The 23,105-nt window shown below is 35.1% G+C and overlaps 1 protein-coding gene across 1 annotated transcript; it reads right to left on the bottom strand.

Annotated features, from left to right (window-relative positions):
* Positions 1–19,170: 19,170 nt before the first annotated feature.
* Positions 19,171–19,725, bottom strand: LOC131627885 (uncharacterized). Its single transcript, XM_058898745.1, has one exon. It carries the CDS (start codon positions 19,723–19,725, stop codon positions 19,171–19,173), a length of 555 nt encoding a protein of 184 aa, XP_058754728.1.
* Between the last annotated feature and the right edge of the window lie 3,380 nt (positions 19,726–23,105).

The raw sequence follows: 23,105 nt of genomic DNA, 5'->3' as shown, positions 1-23,105 counted from the left end.
AAATCTGAGTTCAGAAGCAAGTCAAGATGACAGGCTATTAAGTCTAATCTCTGACTGGCAAAAGGAACGTTAGAAGCTACAAAAGGCAGAGTCAGTAAAAGCAGGAAAAGCATGGCTCGAGGTAGTTGACAAAAGTGTGAAACATTAAATGCAAAGCTGTACTATTCACGCAAAGCATTAAATTCAACCCAACAGTCATCTTCTCAAACGTCTATTTAAAGAAGTTCTAATCAGAAGCAGTATAGAGAACTCTTACGCAATATACCAAAACGCTGTCAAATTCAAAGCTCACAAACTTCATCTTCAACCTCACAAACTCTTGTAATATTTAGTGAGTGTTAAGCTTAGAACTTAAGAGAAATATCACTGTTGTGATTGTAGATTTATAAGAAGCAAATCAATACTCTTGTAAACATTATTTTATATTGATTCTAAAAGGTTCCTAGAGTGATCAGTGTGATCAGTAGACTTTAGAAGACTTAGAAGTTATCTAAGCGGTGATTTCCTAGAGTGATCAAGTTGTGATCTGTATACTCTAGAAGACTTATAAGGTTTTTAATTGGATAACCACTGTAATCAGTTGGATTCGTGGATTAAATCCTTAGTTGAGGTAAATCACTCTAAGGGGGTGGACTGGAGTAGTTTCGTTAACAACGAACCAGGATAAAAATAATTGTGTTCATTGTTTTTATCTTACAAGTTTTTAAAGTCACACTTATTCAAACCCCTCCTCCTTTCTAAGTGTTTTTCTATACTTCAACTGGCATCAAAGCGCCGGTTCTAGGTGCAAGCACTTAACCGTGTTAGATAAAAGATTCAGGGAGAAAAACACAAAGTCTATATTGGTGATTTAACAGCTACACCTGTTCCTACTGAACAAAACAACAATGGCGATGGTTTCAATGGCTACTCTAGACCACTAGTGTTTGATGGTGAAAACTTTGAGTACTAGAAAGATAGACTCGAAAGTTACTTTCTTGGTCGAGATGGTGACTTATGGGATCTAGTCTTGGATGGTTACAGACATCCTGTAAATGCTCGTGGAGTAAAGATGTCAAGACAATAAATGAGTGATGATCAAAAGAAACAATTCAAAAATCATCACAAGTCAAGGACTATTCTGCTGAATGCTATTTCTCATGCTGAATATGAGAAAATAACAAACAGAGAAACTGCTCATGACATATTTGAATCCTTGAAGATGACTCATGAAGGTAATGCCCAAGTCAAGGAGACAAAAGCTCTTGCTTTAGTCCAGAAGTATGAAGCTTTCAGATGGAGGAAGATGAAAACATTGAAGCAATGTTCTCAAGATTCCAGACTCGACTGCTGGATTAAGAGTGCTTGACAAGGGATACACAAAGGCTGATCATGTCAAGAAGATCATCAGAAGCTTCCCCAGAAGATGGGGCCCAATGGTGACTGCATTCAAGATTCCTAAGAATCTGAATGAAGTCTCTCTTGAAGAGCTGATCAGTGCCTTAAGAAGTCATGAAATAGAGCTGGATGCAAATGAACCTCAAAAGAAAGGTAAGTCTATTGCATTAAAATCTAATAATAAAAAATGCACTAACGCTTTTCAAGCTGAAGAAGAAGATTCTGAAGAGTTAGAATCAGAAGAAGAAGAAGAAGATGAACTCTCTATGATCTCCAGAAGAGTAAATCAACTTTGGAAGAGTAAGCAAAGAAAGTTCAAGAAGTTCAGAAGTTCCAAAAGGCCTGAAAGAGGAGAATTTTCTAGACACATAAGATCTAACAAAAAGAAGGTGACATGCTATGAGTACAAGGAACCTGGACATTACAAGAATGAATGTCAAAAGCTTTAGAGGGAAAATCCTAAGAAGAAGTTTGAAAAGAAGAAAGGCCTTATGGCTACTTGGGATGATTCAGATTCTTCTGATCAAGAGTCAGACTCTGAAAATGAGCAGGCAAACATAGCGCTGATGGCCACAGTTGATGATAAATCAGAATCTACATTGGACTCAGATTCTGAAGAGGTATTTTCTGAACTTTCTAGAGAAAAGTTAGTTTCTAGTCTAACTGAACTTTTGGAAATCAAGGCTTAACTTAGTATCAAATACAATAAGCTGAAAAAGCTCTTTGCAACGAAAACTAATAAGCTTGAATTAGAAAATTATGAACTTAATGAAAAAGTTTTAAAACTATCTAAAGATGTTGAATCATCTTCTAGTTCAGGAAAGTCTATTCCAAGCATGAACAATATTCTCAAAGAATATGACTTGAGTTTCAAGAATTTTTTATCTAGAGGTATTGGCAGAAGTCAGCTAACCTCTATGATATATGCAGTTAATGGAAACAAGAGAGTTGGCATAGGCTATGAGGGTGAAACCCCATATAAACTTGAATCTGTTGATGAGATGAAAATCACATACAAAACTTTGTATGATCAATTCAAGTATGGCCACTCCCATGATATTAGGCTCACATCACATGCTAAGAGTTTCCACATTACACACACTAAGAAGCATGTGGCACACACTAGAAAATATCATGCTACTCAGAATAGGGAATATCATGTTGTACGTCATGTTAATTTTCATGCGAAACCCAAGTTCAATCAGAACTTGAGGAGAACTAACCCAAAAGGACCTAAGAAAATATGTACCTAAGGAAAAGATAGTTCCTGTTGCAGATATCCTTGGCAGCCAAGAAGACAAAGGAAAACATGTCATGTTACCTAGACCCTGGGTGCTCGCGGCACATGACGGGAAAAAGGTCTATGTTCCAAGACCTTGTGCTTAAATTTGTTGGAGAGGTTAAGTTTGGAGGGAACCAGAAGGGCAAGATCATTGGCTCTGGAACCATAAGCATTGGTAATTCTCCCTCTATAACTAATGTTCTGCTACTAGATGGATTAGCACATAACTTATTGTCCATAAGTCAATTAAGTGACAATGGTTAGGACATAATCTTTAATCAAAAGTCTTGTAAAGCTATTAGTCAGAAGGATGGCTCAATCCTATTTATAGGCAAGAGAAAGAACAACATTTACAAGATTGATCTTCAAGATCTTAAGAATCAGAAGGTTACTTGCCTTATGTCTATTAGTGAAGAGAAGTGGGTCTGGCACAGAAGATTAGGTCATGCTAGTTTGAGAAAGATTTCTCAGATTAACAAACTTAATCTGGTCAGAGGACTCCCTAATCTGAAATATAAATCAGATACTCTTTGCGAAGCATGTCAGAAAGGGAAGTTCTCAAAACCTGCATTCAAGTCTAAGAATGTTGTCTCTTCCTCTGGACCAGTCAAAACAGCATCTGTCATAGGGAAGAAATATGGATTAGTCATTGTAGACGACTATAGCAGATGGACAAGGGTAAAGTTCTTGAAACACAAGGATGAGTCTCATACAGTGTTCTTTGACTTCTGCACTCAGATCCAATCTGAGAAAGAGTGTAAAATCATAAAGGTCAGAAGTAATCATGGTGGTGAATTTGAGAACAGATTCTTTGAGATTTATTTCAAAGAAAATGGTATTGACCATGATTTCTCTTGTCCTAGAAATCCACAACAAAATGGAGTTGTAGAACGAAAGAATAGGACTCTACAAGAAATAGCCAAAACCATGATCATTGAAACCAATATGGCTAAGCATTTCTAGGCAGAAGCAATTAACACTGCATGTTATACTCAGAATAGAGTCTCCATAAGACCTACTCTTAATAAGACTCCTTATGAATTGTGGAAGAACAGAAAGCCCAACATTTCTTATTTCCATCCATTTCGATGTGTATGTTATATTCTGAACACTAAAGATCATCTACATAAGTTTGATTCTAAGGCACAAAAGTGTTTCCTTCTTGGATATTTTGAACGCTCTAAAGGCTACAGAGTATACAATACTGAAACACTGGTTGTTGAAGAATCAATCAATATCAGATTTGATGATAAGCTTGGTCTTGAAAAGCCAAAGCAGTTTGAGAATTTTGCAGATATAGAAATCTCTAATTCAGACTCTGAAGAACCCAGAAGCAAAGTTTCAGAAGATCAAGTTGTTGCTTCATTAGAGAATCTCAGAATTTCTGATGAGCCAACTATCAGAAGATCTTCTAGACTCAACACTGCTCACTCAGAAGATGTTATCATTGGGAAGAAATAAGATCCTATCAGAACAAGAGCATTCCTTAAGAACAATGCAGAATGTCAATTTGGTCTAGTATCTCTAACTGAGCCAACCTCTGTTGATCAAGCTCTGGAGGATGCTGACTGGATAATTGCCATGTAAGAAGAACTAAATCAGTTTACAAGGAATGATGTTTGGGATCTGGTTCCAAGACCAAAAGGATTTAACATCATTGGAACTAAGTGGATCTTCAGAAACAAGCTAAGCGAAAAAGGAGAAGTTGTAAGAAACAAAGCCAGACTGGTTGCTCAGGGCTATAGTCAGCAAGAAGGTATTGACTATACCGAAACCTTTGCACCAGTAGCCAGGTTAGAATCTATTCGCTTATTCATTTCTTTTGCCACTCAACATAACATCACTCTGTATCAGATGGATGTTAAGAGTGCCTTCTTAAATGGTTATATATATGAGGAAGTATATGTCCACCAACCTTCTGGTTTTGAAGACTCTAAGTCTCCAGAACATGTTTTCAAATTAAAGAAATCATTATATGGCCTGAAGCAAGCTCCTAGAGCTTGGTATAAAAGATTAAGTTCTTTCCTTCTGAATAATGGTTTCACTAGAGGACAAGTGGATACAACTCTCTTTTGTAAAACCTTTAAAAAGGATATTTTAATTTGTCAAATATATGTTGATGATATTATCTTTGGAACATCTAATGCTACACTTGGAAAGGAGTTTGCTAAGTCTATGCAGGTTGAGTTTGAAATGAGCATGATGGGAGAACTCAAGTATTTCCTTGGGATTCAGATCAATCAAACTTCTGAAGGAACTTATGATCATCAGACCAAGTATGTGAAAGAACTTCTGAAGAAGTTTAATCTTTCAGAAAGCAAAGAAGCAAAGACTCTTATGCATCCAACGTGTGTTCTATTTAAGGATGAGGTAAGTAAGGAGGTAGATCAGAAGCTCTACGGAGGTATGATTGGATCTCTTCTATATCTTACTGCTTCTAGGCCTGACATTTTATTCAGTGTTTGTCTGTGTGCAAGATTCCAATCAGATCCTAGAGAATCTCACTTAACTGCTGTTAAGAGAATTCTGAGGTATCTGAAAGGTACAACTAATGTTGGTTTAGTCTACAGAAGATTTGAAGAATACAACTTAGTAGGATTTTGTGATGCTGATTACGCTGGAGATAGATTTGAAAGGAAAAGTACTTCTGGAAGTTGTCAATTTCTTGGAAGTCATCTTATCTCCTAGTACAGCAAGATGCAAGCTACAATTGCGATCTCTACAACAGAAGCAGAATATGTTGCTGCTGCTGGATGTAGTACACAGATGCTCTAGATGAAGAGTCAACTAGAAGATTATCATATATATGAGAGTAACATTCCTATCTTCTGTGACAATACTTCTGCTATTTGTTTATCTAAGAATCCAATCTTTCATTCCAAAGCTAAACATATTGAGATTAAACATCATTTCATTAGGGACTATGTTCAGAAGGGTGTTCTCTCTTTAAACTTTGTTCACACAGACCATCAATGGGCTGATATCTTTACAAAACCCCTTGCTGAAGATAGGTTTAAGTTCATTATGAAGAATATCAGTATGGATTTATGCCCAGAGTGAAAGGATGAGAAGTTCTGATATATGGATTAGATTTGAAATAATCATTTATTCTCTTATAAGAAGTTCTAAAAATGTTGATCAGTTAGATATTCTGATTCTGTTATTGCTAACATTTCATATGTCTAAGTTGATTCAGAATCTCTTTTAAAGCAACAGCTGTCACCAGCTATTCCAGAAGATGAACACGTGTTCACTCTGAAGGAACAAGCATGAGTGCAGTTGATGAGACGCCGCCCTAGGTAGCTGTGCAAATCATTTCAAATATCATGTTTTACCCTAACGTCATTCAACAATAAATTCATTTGATTCTCTGCATTCAGTAATTGTTCATTCTCAGAATTTAATTGCATTTTGTTTCAAATTCGTGTCTATTTATAGATCTCTCTTAATCTCATTTTCTCTTTTCACGCATTCATTCTCTCTTGTTTATGCATTTCTAAAACCTTTTCTCTCTTTTCTCAAACCCTAAAAGAAAACCCAGCAATCTCAGAAGTGCTTCCAGGGCTTCCCCTTCTTCTCAAAATGCTAGTTCATCTCCTTAACAACAACATCAAAATGAACAAGAACAAGAGCAACAACTTATTCCAAAAATCACTTGTTCGATTCTGTAACTCGATGAACTGACTTTTATTTTTTAAAGCAACCAATGTTGCGATGAGCAAGAGTCGCCACCGAATTTTATTTTGTCCAATTTTAAGAAAGGTAAAAAGTACAGAAAAAGACCTTTTAAAAAGAAAACGGGATCGGGGGGTAAGTTATGAAAAGGGGAGGTGTAAGCACCCTTTTCATCCGTAGTTATCTACGGGCTCTTAGTTTGCTTAGCTCATGTTTTTTTTCATTTGTTTGAAAAGAGTTTTTTTTAATAAAAGGACTTTAGCTTGAAAGTGTAGCCTTTGTTTTTGAAAGGAGTGTGAAAATAGTTTTATATTTGAGCAAGCAATCTAAGAGTACTACCCTAATAGTTGGTCTTTTTCAATAGTTTTTAAACTTCCTAGAATTATCCGTACTATATAGAAGTAGGTAATCCTTGTTTATATTGGACGTACGGGTCATCGAAGGGTCATTGTATGGTCGTTGAAGGCAACGAGTAGAGGTACCCTTAGCAATTTCGAAGGGACGATCGTCACTTTTTCGTAGGCAACAATCGAGGGTCATCGAGTGACTTAGTAACGATTTTATATCGATGGACCTTTGCTAATGGGTACCTCTACATTTCCAGGGACACGACCTTATAATCGAAGGCAACCAAGAGGGGCGTACCCTAAGGGTGAGTGCGTGCAAGTGTGTTGTGTTCGATTATATTTATTTTGTTTTTAATGTGATCTAACGTTTTGTTTTTCAGTCTTATAATACAAACCTATCATACATCTAAACAATATAATAATAAAATACGGAAATTAAAAAGTGCGGGAAAGTAAAAAGACTCCTTTAAATATTTACATTTGACCTATATACATTCTAATATCTAAATAAGAGCAATAAAATAAACAAAACATGCGTCATACACCGGATTTCAAGATGAGAGAAGAAATCGGGAGAAAGTAAAATAATTTTTGGATTTTTTTAAAAATTTAAACATAACTTAAACCTAATTCTAAATTTATTTAATCAATTTTTTTATGTTTTTTTATGAAAACTTAAATCTAATTACTAAACTAAATTACTAAATTTTCTAATTGACTAAGTCCTAAAAACTTAAATTATTTACTAAATTAAATCATACTAATTAAATAACCTAATTTTATTAATTAATTAATGACTAAGTTAAATTAAATCCTAAATTAAACTAATATTGAAACTAATTAAAAAAAACCTAGAGAGTAAAAAGAGCTAAATGATTAAATCAACTAATTCAAATTCTAAGGTCTAAAAATAAAAATAAAATGTTAGATTTTAGTGGTTTTCTTATTATTATTGTTAATTGTTTAATTTATTTTTATCTTTTTAAATAATTAGGTGTGATTTAATTAGAATCTACTATACAAATAATTAATAAAAGATTGACCATTCTGACTATTATGCCCTTAGTTAAAAATTTCTTTACAAATAAAAAAGGGCAATTTGGTAACTAACAAAATCACATATCACTTTTTCAACCTTTCAATAACCATGCGCCAATTGTCAGCCTCTCATTGGTCCAACTTTTCAATAACCAACTTTTTCTCACCAACACACTTCTTCTCTCTCTTACTTAAATTTTCAAATTTCTTTCACATTTCATTTTCCCACACTTTCTTACTTTCATTTTAATTTTTTTTCATTTAATCACAAAAATTATTAATAATCTATTTTTTTAACTTTAATAAAATTAAATATTTATTTATCTCACGGGTCACTATTAATACAATATTTAATTTATGGGGACAACTTCTCTACCCATCTCAAAAAGTTGGGTAGTGTACCTTCAACCAATCAGAAGATCCCATTTAATTTTAACATATTTAATTAATTATAAAATAATACAATTATTTGATGTTTCCAATACATTTTACATTGGGGGTAACTTTACCCAACTTTTTGAGTTGGGTAGATAAGAATTCACCTTAATTTATTTTAATCGATCATTACGCACTTTCTCTTTCATAATTAAAATTTCAAATTTCTCTCAAATTTTCTTCCCACACTTTCTTACTTTCATTTTAATTTTTTTTCTCTATTTATGTATCAACTCTAAAAAATAATTTATTTTTTAATTTTAATTAAATTAAAAATATTGTAGTATCACGGGTCACTATCAACATAATACTTATTTTATTTTAACGAATCATTGTTTTTATTAGAGAGATAATACAATTAAATTTATTTCAAGATTTTAACGAATCATTGTTTTTATTGTAATATCACGGGTCACTATCAACATAATTTATTTTTTCTTTTCTTCATTTCAAGATTTTTTTCAAAGATTATTTAATACAATTAAATTCATATGATTATTTTTCATTTTACATTTGTATTTAAATATATTTTATATCGGATCAAATAAATTTTTTATTTCACGGGTCATTATCAACAAAGTATCTATTTTATTTTAATCAACAATTACTATAAATTTAGAGATAATTTTTATTTTTAAATGTTAAAATTTCTTTTTTTTTTATCTTCAACTTCTAGATTCTTTTTTTATATAATCATTTAATATAATTAAATTTATATAATATTTTTCATTTGTAATTAAATCATTTATTAAAAATTTATATGTATCTAATTAATTTTATACAATATTAAATAAATTTACCCGTGCGGAAGCACGGGTATCTTACTAGTAAGAAAAATAAAAAGAACAAACCAAAAGTAAAAAAAAAAGTTTTGAGTCAGGCTGGGTTTGAACCCAGGTTTGGATGGTGAATGGCCTTCTCACGTGTACCAGCTGATCTACAATGATTAGTTGAAAATAAATGCAAAAGAAATAAAATAAATGTTAATGTTAAAGAATTCAAGATTTCCACGCATGGACCCCACACGCAGTTTGACCAACCAACAAGAATGTAACACTCGCGCAGAGGGGGGAAGAAAAAGTTGACCGACGAATTACAAGACAACACGCATGCGGTCAACGGATCAAACATCCACGTCATCGTCTCCTACCTCCTGCCCTGCGGATTTTGTTGCGGAAACTACCATGGAATTTCCTGCGGATTTTCCTTCCTATTCTGCAGAAATTCAAAACTCAACAATTCGACGTTAACTACACAACATGAGTGCCCAGATCCACGTAAAAGGGTCCCCTGAATTCAAATATGGCATTAGTTTGTCCAGAAAATGGACGGAAATACGCATTCGATGAGGAAGATTCATTATGCCCTAACCATGGCGAATTTCCATTCATGCTGGATGGCTTCGATTTAAGGGTTCAGACCTTATCAAAATCATACCATAAACTCAAAAAGATCATTAGATTATGTTATAGCATGATGATATGTGTAAAACAAAAATCAAATGAATATGAAAAATATGACAATGAGATGTGATTATACGAACAATATGGGAGTCATGCTTGCGTTCAAAATCACTCTAAACTATCTCAAGAGGACGACTGGATGGTCTTTTGATCCTGGAAGAGGCTGCAATGAGGCACACGAAATTCACACTTTGTTGGTATTTTTGTAAGTGAAGGAAGGCTGCTTGGAGACTAGGGTTTCGTGAGTCTTAGGGGCTGCAACATTATGAATTTATAGTAGACCATATTAGGGTTAAAAAAATAGAAAGAATCGTTTGTTTTTATTGAAGAAAATTTGATTTGTTTTTTGAATTAAATCTTTCTTTTTTGAACTTCCATCTATTTTCCTCCCTTTTTCTTTCACGTGTAATGGAGTATTGGGATGAACTTGGACATGTTTACATGCATGGAAAGTCTTGAGTGATTTGATTTGATTTATTTTTTGATTTAATTTGATTTATATTGAATTTAGTTAAATAAATCCAAAAATAAATATAATAAAATCATAAAATAAGTATCAAATAGTCTTTGGACCTTTAATAAGCTTATATTCACGTGAGGAGTCCAAGTTTATGGGCCCATTACTCAAAAGTTTAATTTTTGCCACTTAGGTTTTCATGCGTCGTCTCAAATTTTCCCAACTTCTGACGATCATAACTCAATCAATATTTGTCCTATGAAGGTGCTCTAGGACTTTTTGAAAGCTCATGATGTCCTCTACAAGCCACTTTGGAAGCTATTTTGCATTTGGAGATTTTATCTTGATGATATGGCTCGTGAGAGAAAACTGCTTTTTGCGAGCTTCTAGAAGGACCTATAATGTTTTGGCTCATATCTCTTATGCTGAAGAATTTCCTGACCTTGGACCCAACATAAAAGTTGTAGAGAATCTAATTTCATTGAGAATGAGCTTTGGTTGGGGAATTTATGATGAACCATGTTGGAGATATGATCAGTCAAAGTTCAGTTGACTTTCTCCTTAAAACCCTAATTTAGAAACTTGGACTTTTGTAGATTTTTGAGCTTTCCTTGATGAATCATGATCAACCCTTGATCAAATGATGAATATGACTTCAAGATATTGATGTTGACCAAAAAATCATAAGTTTTGACTGTGATTTGACCAAAGTTGACTTTTAGGTCAAACTGGTTGACTATGGATCACTTGCGCAGTTTAATGAGCAATCTTGTGATTCAAAGCTTGAATTTTATTATGAGGATACCCTGGGTCCTATAGGATACCATGAAGTCCATTTGAGGCCTTAGAAGTTCAGTTTCTTTGAAAATAATCACAACCCTAATTTTGGGCCATGTCACTTAGGAGAATATTTGAGTATGAGGAGAAAAATTGTCTTGAACTAATAGTGGGAAAATTTCGGGGTATGATAGATTCCTTTGGATCAGTTGGAAGTCGTATGTGAGTTAATGGTAGATGTTGATAATCTGGAATAACATGAAATTCATCTTAAAGAGAATTTGGTGTTTCAAGGATGGGCGCCAATGTTCTATGAATTATGTGGACCAGTCTATCTAGACTTAGTGAAGGAATTTTGGGTTCATGCAACTGTTATTCCTAAAGCTATAGTCTCTTTCGTTCATGGTAGATTCTTCCCCATCACTGAAACCACTTTGAGAATGTTATTTGGGTTGATGGACTCTGAAGGTGCTACTGAAGCAAATCCAAGAACCGATTGTGATGCTGTCTATGCTGAAATCTTTGCAGATGGGAAGAAATCAAAGGAATTTAAGGATCTGAAGAACATATACAAGATATGGACAAAGATTCTTCTAGGTTGTTTCTACCACAGGAAATCAACGAGTTCATCAAACTTCATCAATAGAGACCAACAATATATCATGTATTGCCTTGGTACACAGAAAAAGGTGGATATCCCTTACATCATTTTCAATCACTTGTGGATTGCTGTAAAAGATTCCAGAGATGAAAACAGACTAAAGCAAAAGAGGAATGTTATTCCTTTTGGGAGGATCATTACAAATCTTCTGGTTCAAACAAAGATGGTTGAACAGTTGGAGTCTACTGGAGTAATCAATAATCCTTACACCGTTATTGGGAGTACTCTGAACGCTCATACTCTGAAGAAAATGGGCTTAATTCAATCAATTGATTCTACTCCTCAAGCAAATCCAGAAGTTAGAAACAGAAGAGGTCCGATTTTAGCTGATTTTGAGGTGTTCTTCAAAAATGAACAACCAGATGTTATGGTTCACTATCTTAACATTCTCAAACAAGATGGTTTTGACTTTGCTCCTATTTGGATAAGCAAGCAAAAACTTCTGACTACTAAGGATTGAGTATCAGAAGTCTTTCCAGAAGTTGCGCCCCAGCAAGAAAGAAGAACAAAGCGAAGGTTAGATCTTCCATCTATTAGTGAAGAGAAGAGAAATGAAGAGAAGGCTTAGGAACAGAAGGAGAATCGAAAGAAAGAAGGTGAGGTTGAAAAGAAAAGACAGAAGAAGGATGATGAGAAGGATGATAAGAAGGACGAAGAAAAGAAGAAGAAAAAGAAGAAAGATAAGAAGAAGAAAGACAAGAAAAAGAAAGAAGAAAAGAAAGTTATCGAAAGAGAAGAAGGAAGAAGAAGAGAAGAAGGAAGAAGAAAGAAAGAAATTTCAAAAGGAAAGCAGAAGGTGGTGATTCAGAAGAAGAGGAAGGCAGTTGGAGATGAATCTGAGAGGCTTCACAAGAAGAGATCTTCAGGTATTCATATTTCTGAACCTGATTCTGTACCTGTTTTATTTTCAAAATCTATATCAACAGAAGTTCCCCCACTCTCTCAACCAGAAATTCATCCAGAAAAAGCCTCAGCTAAATCACCTCCAACCACCAAAGTTCTCACCCCTCCTCCTTCACCCAAGACTAAAGGCACAACACCTAATCTTGTTTTTGACCACCCTATTTCTGAACCTATCCTAGAAATCTTACCCCTCAACACCCTCTTTCCTCCTCAAACCACCTTCTCCATTTCTCAACCTCCTCCTCATTCAAACTCCCCTATTATAGACGATCCTGAGGTTCGCAATACTGCTGCTTCTGAATCTTTTGATTTTGATTTTTTCAACAACCTCTTGCGTGATTGTAACTACAAACCCAAACCTCGCCTTGACCCTGCTTTTGTAGTCTCATATTCTGACAATGAAGCAGAATCATTGCTTTCTCTTGACAGAGAACCTGAACCCTACTTCATTCTGAACCCAGACTCTTCAACCACCAAATTCCAAACCAAACCTTCAGAACTTTCTGTTGGTGTTCGTTTTGAATTTTTAAAGCTTAAGGTACAGGAAGGTTTAGATGCACTGAAGGTAGCACATAATGCCAAAATAGATTATGTTGCTTATGGGAATCTCTGGAGAGCTTTCAGAAGAGAGATTCATTCTGACCTTCTGAAGCTTCAAGAAGCTTGTATGGTTGATGCTCGTGGTCCTTCTGGATTTCTAAGGGACTTTGAAGAAAGCTACTTCTTTCCCATCACCAGCTGGAAATCTCTTGAAGAGAAGGAACCTGTTGATGAGCTTGAAGAAGTGCATCCTCTGGCCTTGGTTGTGTGGAAGCCTCAACACAACTTTCTGACTAGAGACTTTCGGTCTATATTCAACTGGCTTAGGGAGAATCCCTCTGATAAAGCACCAAGTATGGTATATCCAGAAGTTGAATACCCATCACAACCGGTTGCTCCAACACCTCTAGAGAATCTGGCTGACATTCTTATGGCTCTTGAAAATCCAGATGCTGAGATCCCTTCTCCTGTGTACTCTGAAGATGCTTTTGCATCAGAAGCTGATGTTGAGAATCATCCTGCCGAGAAAACTCCTGCTAAGGAAAATCAAGATGATGTTCTCATGCTTGAAGCAAATGTTGAGAATCCTCATGTCATGGATAATAGCTTTGATGCTTCTTCTGGTAGACCTTCTGCCTCTGTTTTGATAAACACTACGAAGGCTCTTCAAAAGAATCAAGCTGATTTAGCTACCCAACTGGGCAAGCACGAGGATACTCATGATGAGTTCAGATCATTCATGAAGAATCAGAAGGAAAACACTACTGAGATTAAGAACCTTCTGGCCATCTCAGCTAATAGGCTTGGCCCATCGTAGTCTGTCTTTGATCTTAGTTGTTTTCTTTGTTTCTATGCATCTGTTTTTCTTACATCTGCTTCTATCAATCTTTTGTACCTTCTGTTTTAATCAATGAAAAGTTATCTTCTTCACTCTGTGTGTCTTTTATCATCTGAATCTTTTAATGTTTTTTGATGTTTGACAAAAAGGGGGAGAAACATGATAATTGAATTGGTTTATTATATCAGTTGCTGGGATTAAGTCTCAACATTTCCTAACATTATTTGCAAGTTCAATGTCTTTGAGATTTTTTGCAGGATTGAAGATATTCTGAGAAAGCTCAACATAAGAAGCAAATACATGAGGAAAATCAATTCTATAAAGAAGCATGCTCTTTGAGAATTGAAGCTAGTTTAGTGCTGTGAAGCTTCAAGATCAGAAGCAAAAAGAATGTTCTGGTATTCTTCTTAGAATGCTCTGATACATTTTCTTTGTTAAGAATGCTCTGATAAATTCATGTTCTAATAGATTTTGTTTAGAATGCTCTGATACATTCCATGATATAAAAATGCTCTGATACATTCAAGAATGTTCTGATACAATCAAGCATGTTATGATTCAATTGATTACAAAGGAGAAATTCAATGCTCTGATACATTCTGAATATTCTGAAGTTCTATGCTAAGTGAAAGTCTCGACTGAAATGGAAAAATACTCAGGGAAGTCTTTTATTTACAAACTCTTCTAGTATTTATTTCAGGGGAGATTGTTAATCTTAGGGGGAGACATATTCACACACTTTGATTATATGCTTATGATATATCTGTGTAATTGTCTTTTGTCATCTGATATTCTGGTTACAAATTCACATCAATTATATATGATTCTGTCATCATCAAAAAGGGGGAGATTCTTAGAACAAGATTTGTTCTGATCAATATTCTATGTTTTGATGATAACATTATATAGGAATTTTGTATAAGACAATGAGGTACTATAATCCTTTTCATTTTTCATTTCAGGAAATACATAAAGAGTATGCACATATTCAGCGCATCAGAAGCACCGACTCAGAAGGTTCTGGATGGCTACATCAGAACATGCTCTGGCAAGACATCAGAAGATGGTCAAGAAAAATCAGAACATGGACTATGAAGCATCAGAAGAACATGAAGTCAGAAGCAGAAGCACTGATGTTCTAAACGGTGTCACGCTCAAGCTCTTCAAAGTCAGAAGACAAGAAGATGCTTTGCACCAAGCTGATTGACTCTGATAATTCAAACATTGTATCAACAAATATGAGTTCAGAAGCAAGTACAAGATGACAGGCTATTAATTCTAATCTCTGACTGACAAAAGGAACGTTAGAAGCTACAAAAGGCAAAGTCAGTAAAAGCAGGAAAAGCATGGCTCTAGGTAGTTGACAAAAGTGTGAAAACATTAAATGCAAAGCTGTACTATTCACGCAAAGCATTAAATGCAAACCAATGGTCATCTTCTCAAACGCCTATATAAAGAAGTTATGATCAGAAGCAGTATAGAGAACTCTTGTGCAATATACCAAAACGCTGTCAAATTCAAAGCTCACGAACTTCATCTTCAACCTCACAAACTCTTATAATATTTAGTGAGTGTTAAGCTTAAAACTTGAGAGAAATATCACTGTTGTGATTATAGCTTTATAAGAAGCAAATAAATACTCTTGTAAACATTATTTTACATTGATTGTAAAAGGTTCCTAGAGTGATCAGTGTGATCAGTAGATTTTAGAAGACTTAGAAGTTATCTAAGTGGTGATTTCCTAGAGTGATCAAGTTGTGATCTGTATACTCTAGAAGACTTAGAAGTTTTCTAAGTGGATAACCATTATAATCTGTTGGATTAGGGGATTAATCCTCAATTGAGGTAAATCACTCTAAGAAGGTGTCTAAAGGGGTGGACTGGAGTAGTTTCATTAACAAAAAACTAGGATAAAAATAATTGTGTTCATTGTTTTTATCTTACAAGTTTTTAAATTCACACTTATTCAACCCCCCCCCTTTCTAAATGTTTTTCTATCCTTCAGAGAGGTGAGCTTGAGAGAGTACAAAGTTGAGAAACGAGTGGGGGAAGAACGAGAAGCAGAGAGGAAACATGGAAGTCATTGAAGAAGAGAAATTGGGAACGTGATTAAAATGAAGAGGCTAACGGTTGGTGCATACAACTTCTAGGGTTTTTTTAGTGAGAATTTCTTATTAGACCTCCTAGTCTTCTTGGTCACCCGCGCTGAAATCCCCAAAATGCCCCTTTATTTTGGAAATGCATTTCCGAAGTCAACTTTTCCACAAAAAAGGTGTTTCCGGAAGTGCATCTCCAAATTCACCCGCTTGGAAGAATTCAGATATGTACTTCCGAAATCTTCTCTGATACAGAAACCATGAAACAAACAACAGCGCTTCGATTTATTACAAAACTTGGAAATTACAAACATCACATAACATAAAATTAAAGTTAAATATTGTTAAACACGGGTAGGTGAGGATGAGTCAACATTTTTTAACGTCGGCCCCCAATCTTTGAAGTTTCGCATCCAACTCGATCGGACCCTTCGAAGAAAACCGGTCGAAAGTTGTACACAAAATCGCTAAATCTTCGTCGTTCTTGACTTTAAATGGGGTGAACTCAACGTCTCCCTCGTCTTTAAGCGAAGGCGAGGGTACTAAAGCTTGACAACCTTCCGATTTTCTTGGATATTGCAAGAGAGTTTTGAGCTACGTTATCAATTTCGCAAACGGTGTGTCGTGCGAGAAGCTTAATTGAAACAGCGTCGGGTAGCCACTACTGAAGTAGACAAACGTAAGGTAGGGGTAGGTTTGTGTCATTGTTGTTTTGAAGCTTGATGTTGATGAAAAGGATTGGAGTCGTATTTATAGACTTATTGGAGAAATAATGACCCAACAAACCTTATCTTGCTTTCAGTGGATGTTTCAGAAATGTACTTCCAAAAACAACCCAAATCTCATCAAATTTTGGAAATATACTTCCGAATTAAGAAGAAACAGACTTGAAATTTAAGTTTTGAGCTGTGCAGTGTGTTTTGACAAATAACTACAAATTGACCCAAGCATAAGCATAATATAAACAATGATAACATAAAATATAGGCATATTATATATGTATTGAATTGGTTTGATTTTACATTCTAAACAACAATACATACAAAAAATGACACGCACCGGTCATTACAAACAAAAACGGTCAGGTAAAAACTAAAATTTGCCGAACCAATAGGTGGCGCTTACATCTAAAACCGGTATGTTCTTCGACCGCTCTCTATTTTCCTCACGCTCTTGCTTCATCATTTCTTCAAACTCCGCCATTCTTTCAACAAAAGGATTCGGCCAAGTCTCCGCCTCATTTGTATGATGTGCCCTCCATTGACAAGAAGTAACCGGTATAGGACACCCCAGTTTCAAAAAACTTGCAGAAAGTGGCGCGATCTTAGATACCCGATACATATGATGCGGCTCGACGCGTCCAAAGGCGGTCGACTATGAAGTGGAAAAAATGTCTCACATAATCCAAATCTTGTCAAATCGACACACACCCGATCGTACACACTTGCTATGAGATGACCTATATCGGGGAATGACATCCACTTTGAGAGCGGGGCGTGACCGCTTAGTGATGGAACAAGGGAATCATGAAGTTTATCAAAGTTTTCTTGATTTTCATAGAGTCGACGTAGATGTCCCTATGCAAAGTCAACTCCGAAATAAGTGTCCATCGAATAAGAGTGTGATTTTCTTCTCCTTTTCCGAGCAAACCGGCAACGGCCTGATATCCATAATTGTCGTCGGTGCCAACATCAATTATGTTATCAATATATTTGTGCGTAAAAAGCTGCATCTCATCAATGTAGATCATAGGAGATTTTTTGATCGGAGATGTGTGCGGCGACTTCGAAATACGGGCTCCTTTGTTAGAACTACACTTGGACTTTGGTGTTGGTAAATCCGGAATCAATGCACCAACATGTTCAAAGTAGGAAGGAAATCGTTTGGTTGATGTGTCTTCTTTGGTACTTTTCGGCTTTTTTGGCGCACCTTTGGTTTTAACCGGTTGAGATGGCAGTTTCAAATCGGTGGTCTCCAGAAATGCAATTTTTCACAATTGTTCTTTTATGTGCATTTTCATGGTGTCATCCGCTTTAGCAAACTGATCCATTATCACTTCCAACTCGTCGGAGATGGTATTTTTAGAATCATTTTCTTTCGGCGGCTCGAAATCATCAAAACGGAGCTTTTTCCAATGGTCAATTACTTCATCCATGCGTATCGGTGAATTCAACTTCATCTTTTTAGAAAGTATACAAGCACATGGAAGCCCATAGGTTTTTCTAATTGTGCACCTGCATTTTGAACTATCCGGCCCCGTTGTCTCCGCCCACCTCGCCTCATGAATAATAAAATTCAATCCCGAACGGGATATAATGTAAATCAATTGCAAGAATATATTTTGGCCCTTAAACCGGTGTTCCATAACCGTCTTGATCCGACCAAAAGATGTTTGAATTTCATTATGTTTATTTTGGAGCATTTGATCACGGTGTCTCATCCTCAACACAAATCCCCCTTGCTATCACCCAACCATTTCTTCAATGCCACATGTGTGGATTCAACTCGGTTGGTTGTAGTGCAACCAAGAGGTCTTACTCGATCCGTACAAGTACAAACTACTTTTTCTTTTACTTTGTCAAGGATGGTACTCTCGACGTAATGACAAAAAGTACTCAAAGAAACACACAAAGTCCAGAATTGTACCATTTTTTCGGTGTACAACTCTTCGCAACGTGCATCTAAAATCTCCCTCCATGCGACCATAATCTTGTCCACCATAAAACCGGCTTTGATGATGTTACCTTTTTCATCCTTTCTTTCGTTCGTGCCAACTGAGGATTTGAGCTTACTTCTCACATTGCAAGTTATGTGATACAGGCAAAGTAATGCGGTATCGACTGAATTTATCAAAGCATTATCTCGATCGGTAATAATGACACTTGGCATAGTATTTTGATCGACCAACAAAGAATTACATATTTCTCAAATCCCATGTAAATTTATCTTCTTTCTCACATTCGAAAAAAGCAAATCCAACCAAAAATGTCATGTCCGTCGATGTCACACCGACAATCTCGAGAAGCGGAAGCCTATACTTGTTGGTCTTGTACGTCGAATCCATTACAATAACGGTTGGAAATGTGTTGAACAACTTGATACTTTCAGGATGAGTCAAAAATATGTCACGCACCGTAACTTTGTCCTCACACGTTCGAAAGCTTGAAACGTATTGGTTATCGTCAAAAAGTTTCAAAAGTTGTTGCATTTCTGACCTCGTGCCCATTTTCAAGACTTTGAGAATGTGTCGTTCATTGTATACTTGCTTGATATCTGAAATACTATCCATTTTTTTTTTGTTTTAAATCGGCAAGTATGTTTCTTTGCGCCACTTTGATTGTCGATAAGTTCGAAATAACATTCTTCTCTTTGCGGGACAACCGACACGCGATTGGATGCATGTGTAGCTTGGTTTCTAAGGCATGATTATGAAGTCCACAAATGACGCTAAAATGCCATAAATCATCAATCATATAAGTCACCCGCAACCTAAAAGGACTCCCACACTTTCCTGATCCCATGTTTTCGTGTTTTAACACCCGGTTTGTTGGTACATACTTCCCACCTCTCTCGCAATTCAACATGACAAAAGCTTTCCAGTTACTACTTCCATAGTTGGACCTTAATATGACAATGCCAAATCCAAGTTTAGTAGCTGCACTTTGAATCCAATTAAGAAAATGTTCACGACTAGCGAAGCTCATATCATTTGTAAATTGTTGTCGAACATCCACCACAACGGTCATGGTTTTAACATCGTTAACCGGCTCTTTGCCAATGTTAACCTCTTCCGAAACTTCTAAGTCATCGGCGACAATGTTGTTCGGATGCACCATACCAAACATATGCAAAAATATACTAAAGCTGTTAAAACTGTTATTTTACTTCTTCCAGGGCTTATTTCGGAAGTACATTTCCAAAATTTGTTAGGTGATTTATTTCGGAAATGTACTTTAAAACCAACGTAGTTTTCAGCCCTCTAAATCATCAACAATTTAGTGTAATAGGAGATAACATGAATGATGTTTATCTTAAATTTTAGCTTTCTATGCTCCCTTTAGTATGATCAACCGTTTGAAACTTGATTTTGAGACGAAAAATGGACTGAGATTGATTGAGTTTTGGAGAGGGTTTCTGATGAAAATGAAGAAATAGTGAAGGAGGGAAAACTGCATATATGGACATCTTATTTCGGAAATACACTTCCGAAATAATACCTGAAACGTTTTTGTTTGAATTTTCAGTGATTTCAGAGATGCATCTCTGAAAACACCACAAAAAAGGTGTTTTCGGAAGTGCATTTCCGAATTCTGGCAAAATATTGAAAAAAAAATTACTTCGAAAATGCATTTTCAAAGTAAGGGTGATTTTGGATTATCGCTGGAGGTTCTCCCCATAGGGGGGTCTGTAAAGAAAATCTCTTTTTTAGTTTGCATTTTGTTTTGTGCTTTCCATACATAAGCCCGATCCGCCCAGATCTCAAGGCTCAGTGTCGTTTCCACTTCAACACCCCCTACTACCAGCGCCCGAGTCCCTCCTTGGCTGGATTTTAAGTTTAGGCTAGCAATCTTTGGGCCAGCAGATTGCTAAACGTGCACCCCCATTTTACTTCTTTTTTTGAGCCCAGTTGATTTTATTTTATTCTAATTTGTTTCTATGTTATTTCACTAATTGTTTTTATTTTTTAATATATGTTAAAAATACAAAAAAACATGTTTTAGCTTAGACTTTATTTTCATATTAAAAAAAACTCAAAAAATATTATAATTAGCTTTTAACCCTTTTATTTGATTTTATTCCACAATTTAAGCTTTTAGTCAATTAGTTAAATATTGATTTAATTAGTTGATCTTTATTAAGTAAAATCGATTAGATTACTAATTGATTTTTCTTAATTTTGATTAATTAATTTAATCAATTTTTAATTTATTGATTAAATGGTTAACTTGTTTATTTTCCTTTTTAGTTACTTATTTTTGTATATATTCACCATTTATATTTTCTTTTTCTTTCCTTTCAAAAACATCATTCGATTTTCTTTTCTTTTCCCTTTAAGCACATGTTAATTCCGTTCCACGACAATTGTGTAAGTCTCTAAAGGTCGAGCAGCAGTGGAATACGAAGTTTAACATCACACACACGCAAAATCTTTTAAGCCGAACTACGGCTGCTCTGATTCCTTAAACGGGATACGTAGGCATTAGGTTGCGGGGCCTGAACGAGCACAATCTTGTATATATTTTCTTTCTTTTCCCCGTGTTTCTTTTCTCTTCCTTTTTTCGTGCGTTTCCTTTTAGCTTTAGGTTTTAGATTTTCATATAACACCCATAGATTTAGACTAACAAGAGCGGATCCCGTCGAGTACGACAGATGTGAGGAGTGTTAACCCCTTCTCCTTGTGTAACCGACAACCTTACCCTTTCTCTTGGTCGTAAGACCTTTGTTTGTTTTCCCCTATAGGTTTTACTTGTTGTTTTCCTTTCCCATCTCGTGGGATAAATAAACAATCGATGGCGACTTCATTGATTTCATTTGATGATTTCGATCCAATTGTTTCACACAACTAATTATAATGCCAACTAATTATAATTTAATTTTAAAATGAGAATCAAAGTCTAATTGAAACTCAAATCAAATCAAGTCATTTTTATTTAATATAAATGAAAATTAAATTAAAAATTAATAATTATAAATTATTGAAAAAATTAAATCAAATCAAAACATTTTTATTTAATATAAATGAAAAGCATATCAAAAGTTAATAATTAAAAATTATTGAAAAAAATCAAAGTCTAATTACTGCTTATATTCTCACATATCATCATTATCTATATCACTCTTATATTGGCATACAAAATTCAAAGGCAAGGAAATTACTACTTAACCGAAAATTGAACGTAGTGGTTGTCAAGCAATTTAATTTGACAATAACATGCCCTTGATTCTATCACTAGAGATCCATCACTTCTAACAAAGTTGTGCTTATAAAAATAAAAGAATGTAACAACACTTTAGAGATAGTGTGGAAAAGAAACACATGAAGTTGATTTAAATGTGAATCTCTTCTATATCTTGGCTCTTGCGGCAAGTTTACTCCTATGTTATCAAGGGCAAGTCTGACTGCCTTAACCCTCACAGCACCCTAACAAATAAAAACCAAAATCAAAAGTGATTAATGATAAAGTATTTGAGAGATTTAACCAAAAGTTTTCATTAACGATTTTACTTGTACCCCAAAATTTTCCCATCACATTTTCATACTCAAGCTCATTTGAATATCAAAGGCTCGAGACTTGACAAAATGTGCACTCTCCTAAACAACAACTCTCCAACTAGGGTTTTGATCTTTTTAAATTAAGATCAGCTTATGATGCCTCAAATGGACTCCATGGCCTCTCATATGATTCAAAGGGTCCTCACCTCAAGTTTCAAGCTCTAACTCCTAAGATTGCTCAATCAACAGCTCAAATGGTCAACAGTCGACTAGTTTGACCTAAAAGTCAATTGTGGTCAAAGTACAGTCAAAACTCCTGATTTTTGGTCAACATCAACATTTTAATGTTAGATTCATCATTTGATCCAGGGTTGATCATGATCCATCAAGAAAAGCTCTAAAATCATCAAAAGTCCAAGTTACTAAATTAGGGTTTCGAGGAGAAAGTCAACCCAACTTTGACCGATCATATCTCTCTGATACATTATCAGAAATTCCTCAACCAAAGCTCATTCTCAAGGAAATTGAATTCTCTACAACTTTGATGGTGGACCCAAGGTCAAGAAATTCCTCCGCATAAGAGATACGAGCCAAAACATTACAGGCCCTTGTGAAAGTCAAACAAAAGCTGTTTTTTGTCAAAGCCAATATCATCAAGATAAAATCCTCAAATTCAAAAACTGTTCAAAATTATCTTTCAGAGGACATCTTGGGGATTCCAAAAAGTCCTAAAACATCTTTATATGACAAATATTGAGGGAGTAATGATTTTCTAAAGTTGGACAATTTTAGAAAAATGCACAAATGTCAACTTGCACAAAATGGTTTATTTTGACTAATGGGCCTAAGATTTGGACTTCAAATACATCCATGACCCAAATAAGGACCTATAAAATCATTCTCATATTTTTGGAATTTTTATTTATATTTATTTGAATTTTATTCATTTAAAAACAAAATAAATTAAGTAAAATGTCAAAAATAGTGAATTAAATTATGGGG

This window comes from Vicia villosa, unplaced genomic scaffold (assembly GCF_029867415.1).
Source record: "Vicia villosa cultivar HV-30 ecotype Madison, WI unplaced genomic scaffold, Vvil1.0 ctg.000410F_1_1, whole genome shotgun sequence".
In the NCBI taxonomy this organism is placed as follows: Eukaryota; Viridiplantae; Streptophyta; class Magnoliopsida; order Fabales; family Fabaceae; genus Vicia; species Vicia villosa.
This window is presented reverse-complemented; position numbering and strand designations above follow the sequence as displayed.

What these genes read in the sequence shown, in the direction of transcription:
- LOC131627885 (XM_058898745.1), bottom strand. Translation starts at nt 19,725, where the DNA reads ATGGTGCATCCGAACAACATTGTCGCCGATGACTTAGAAGTTTCGGAA.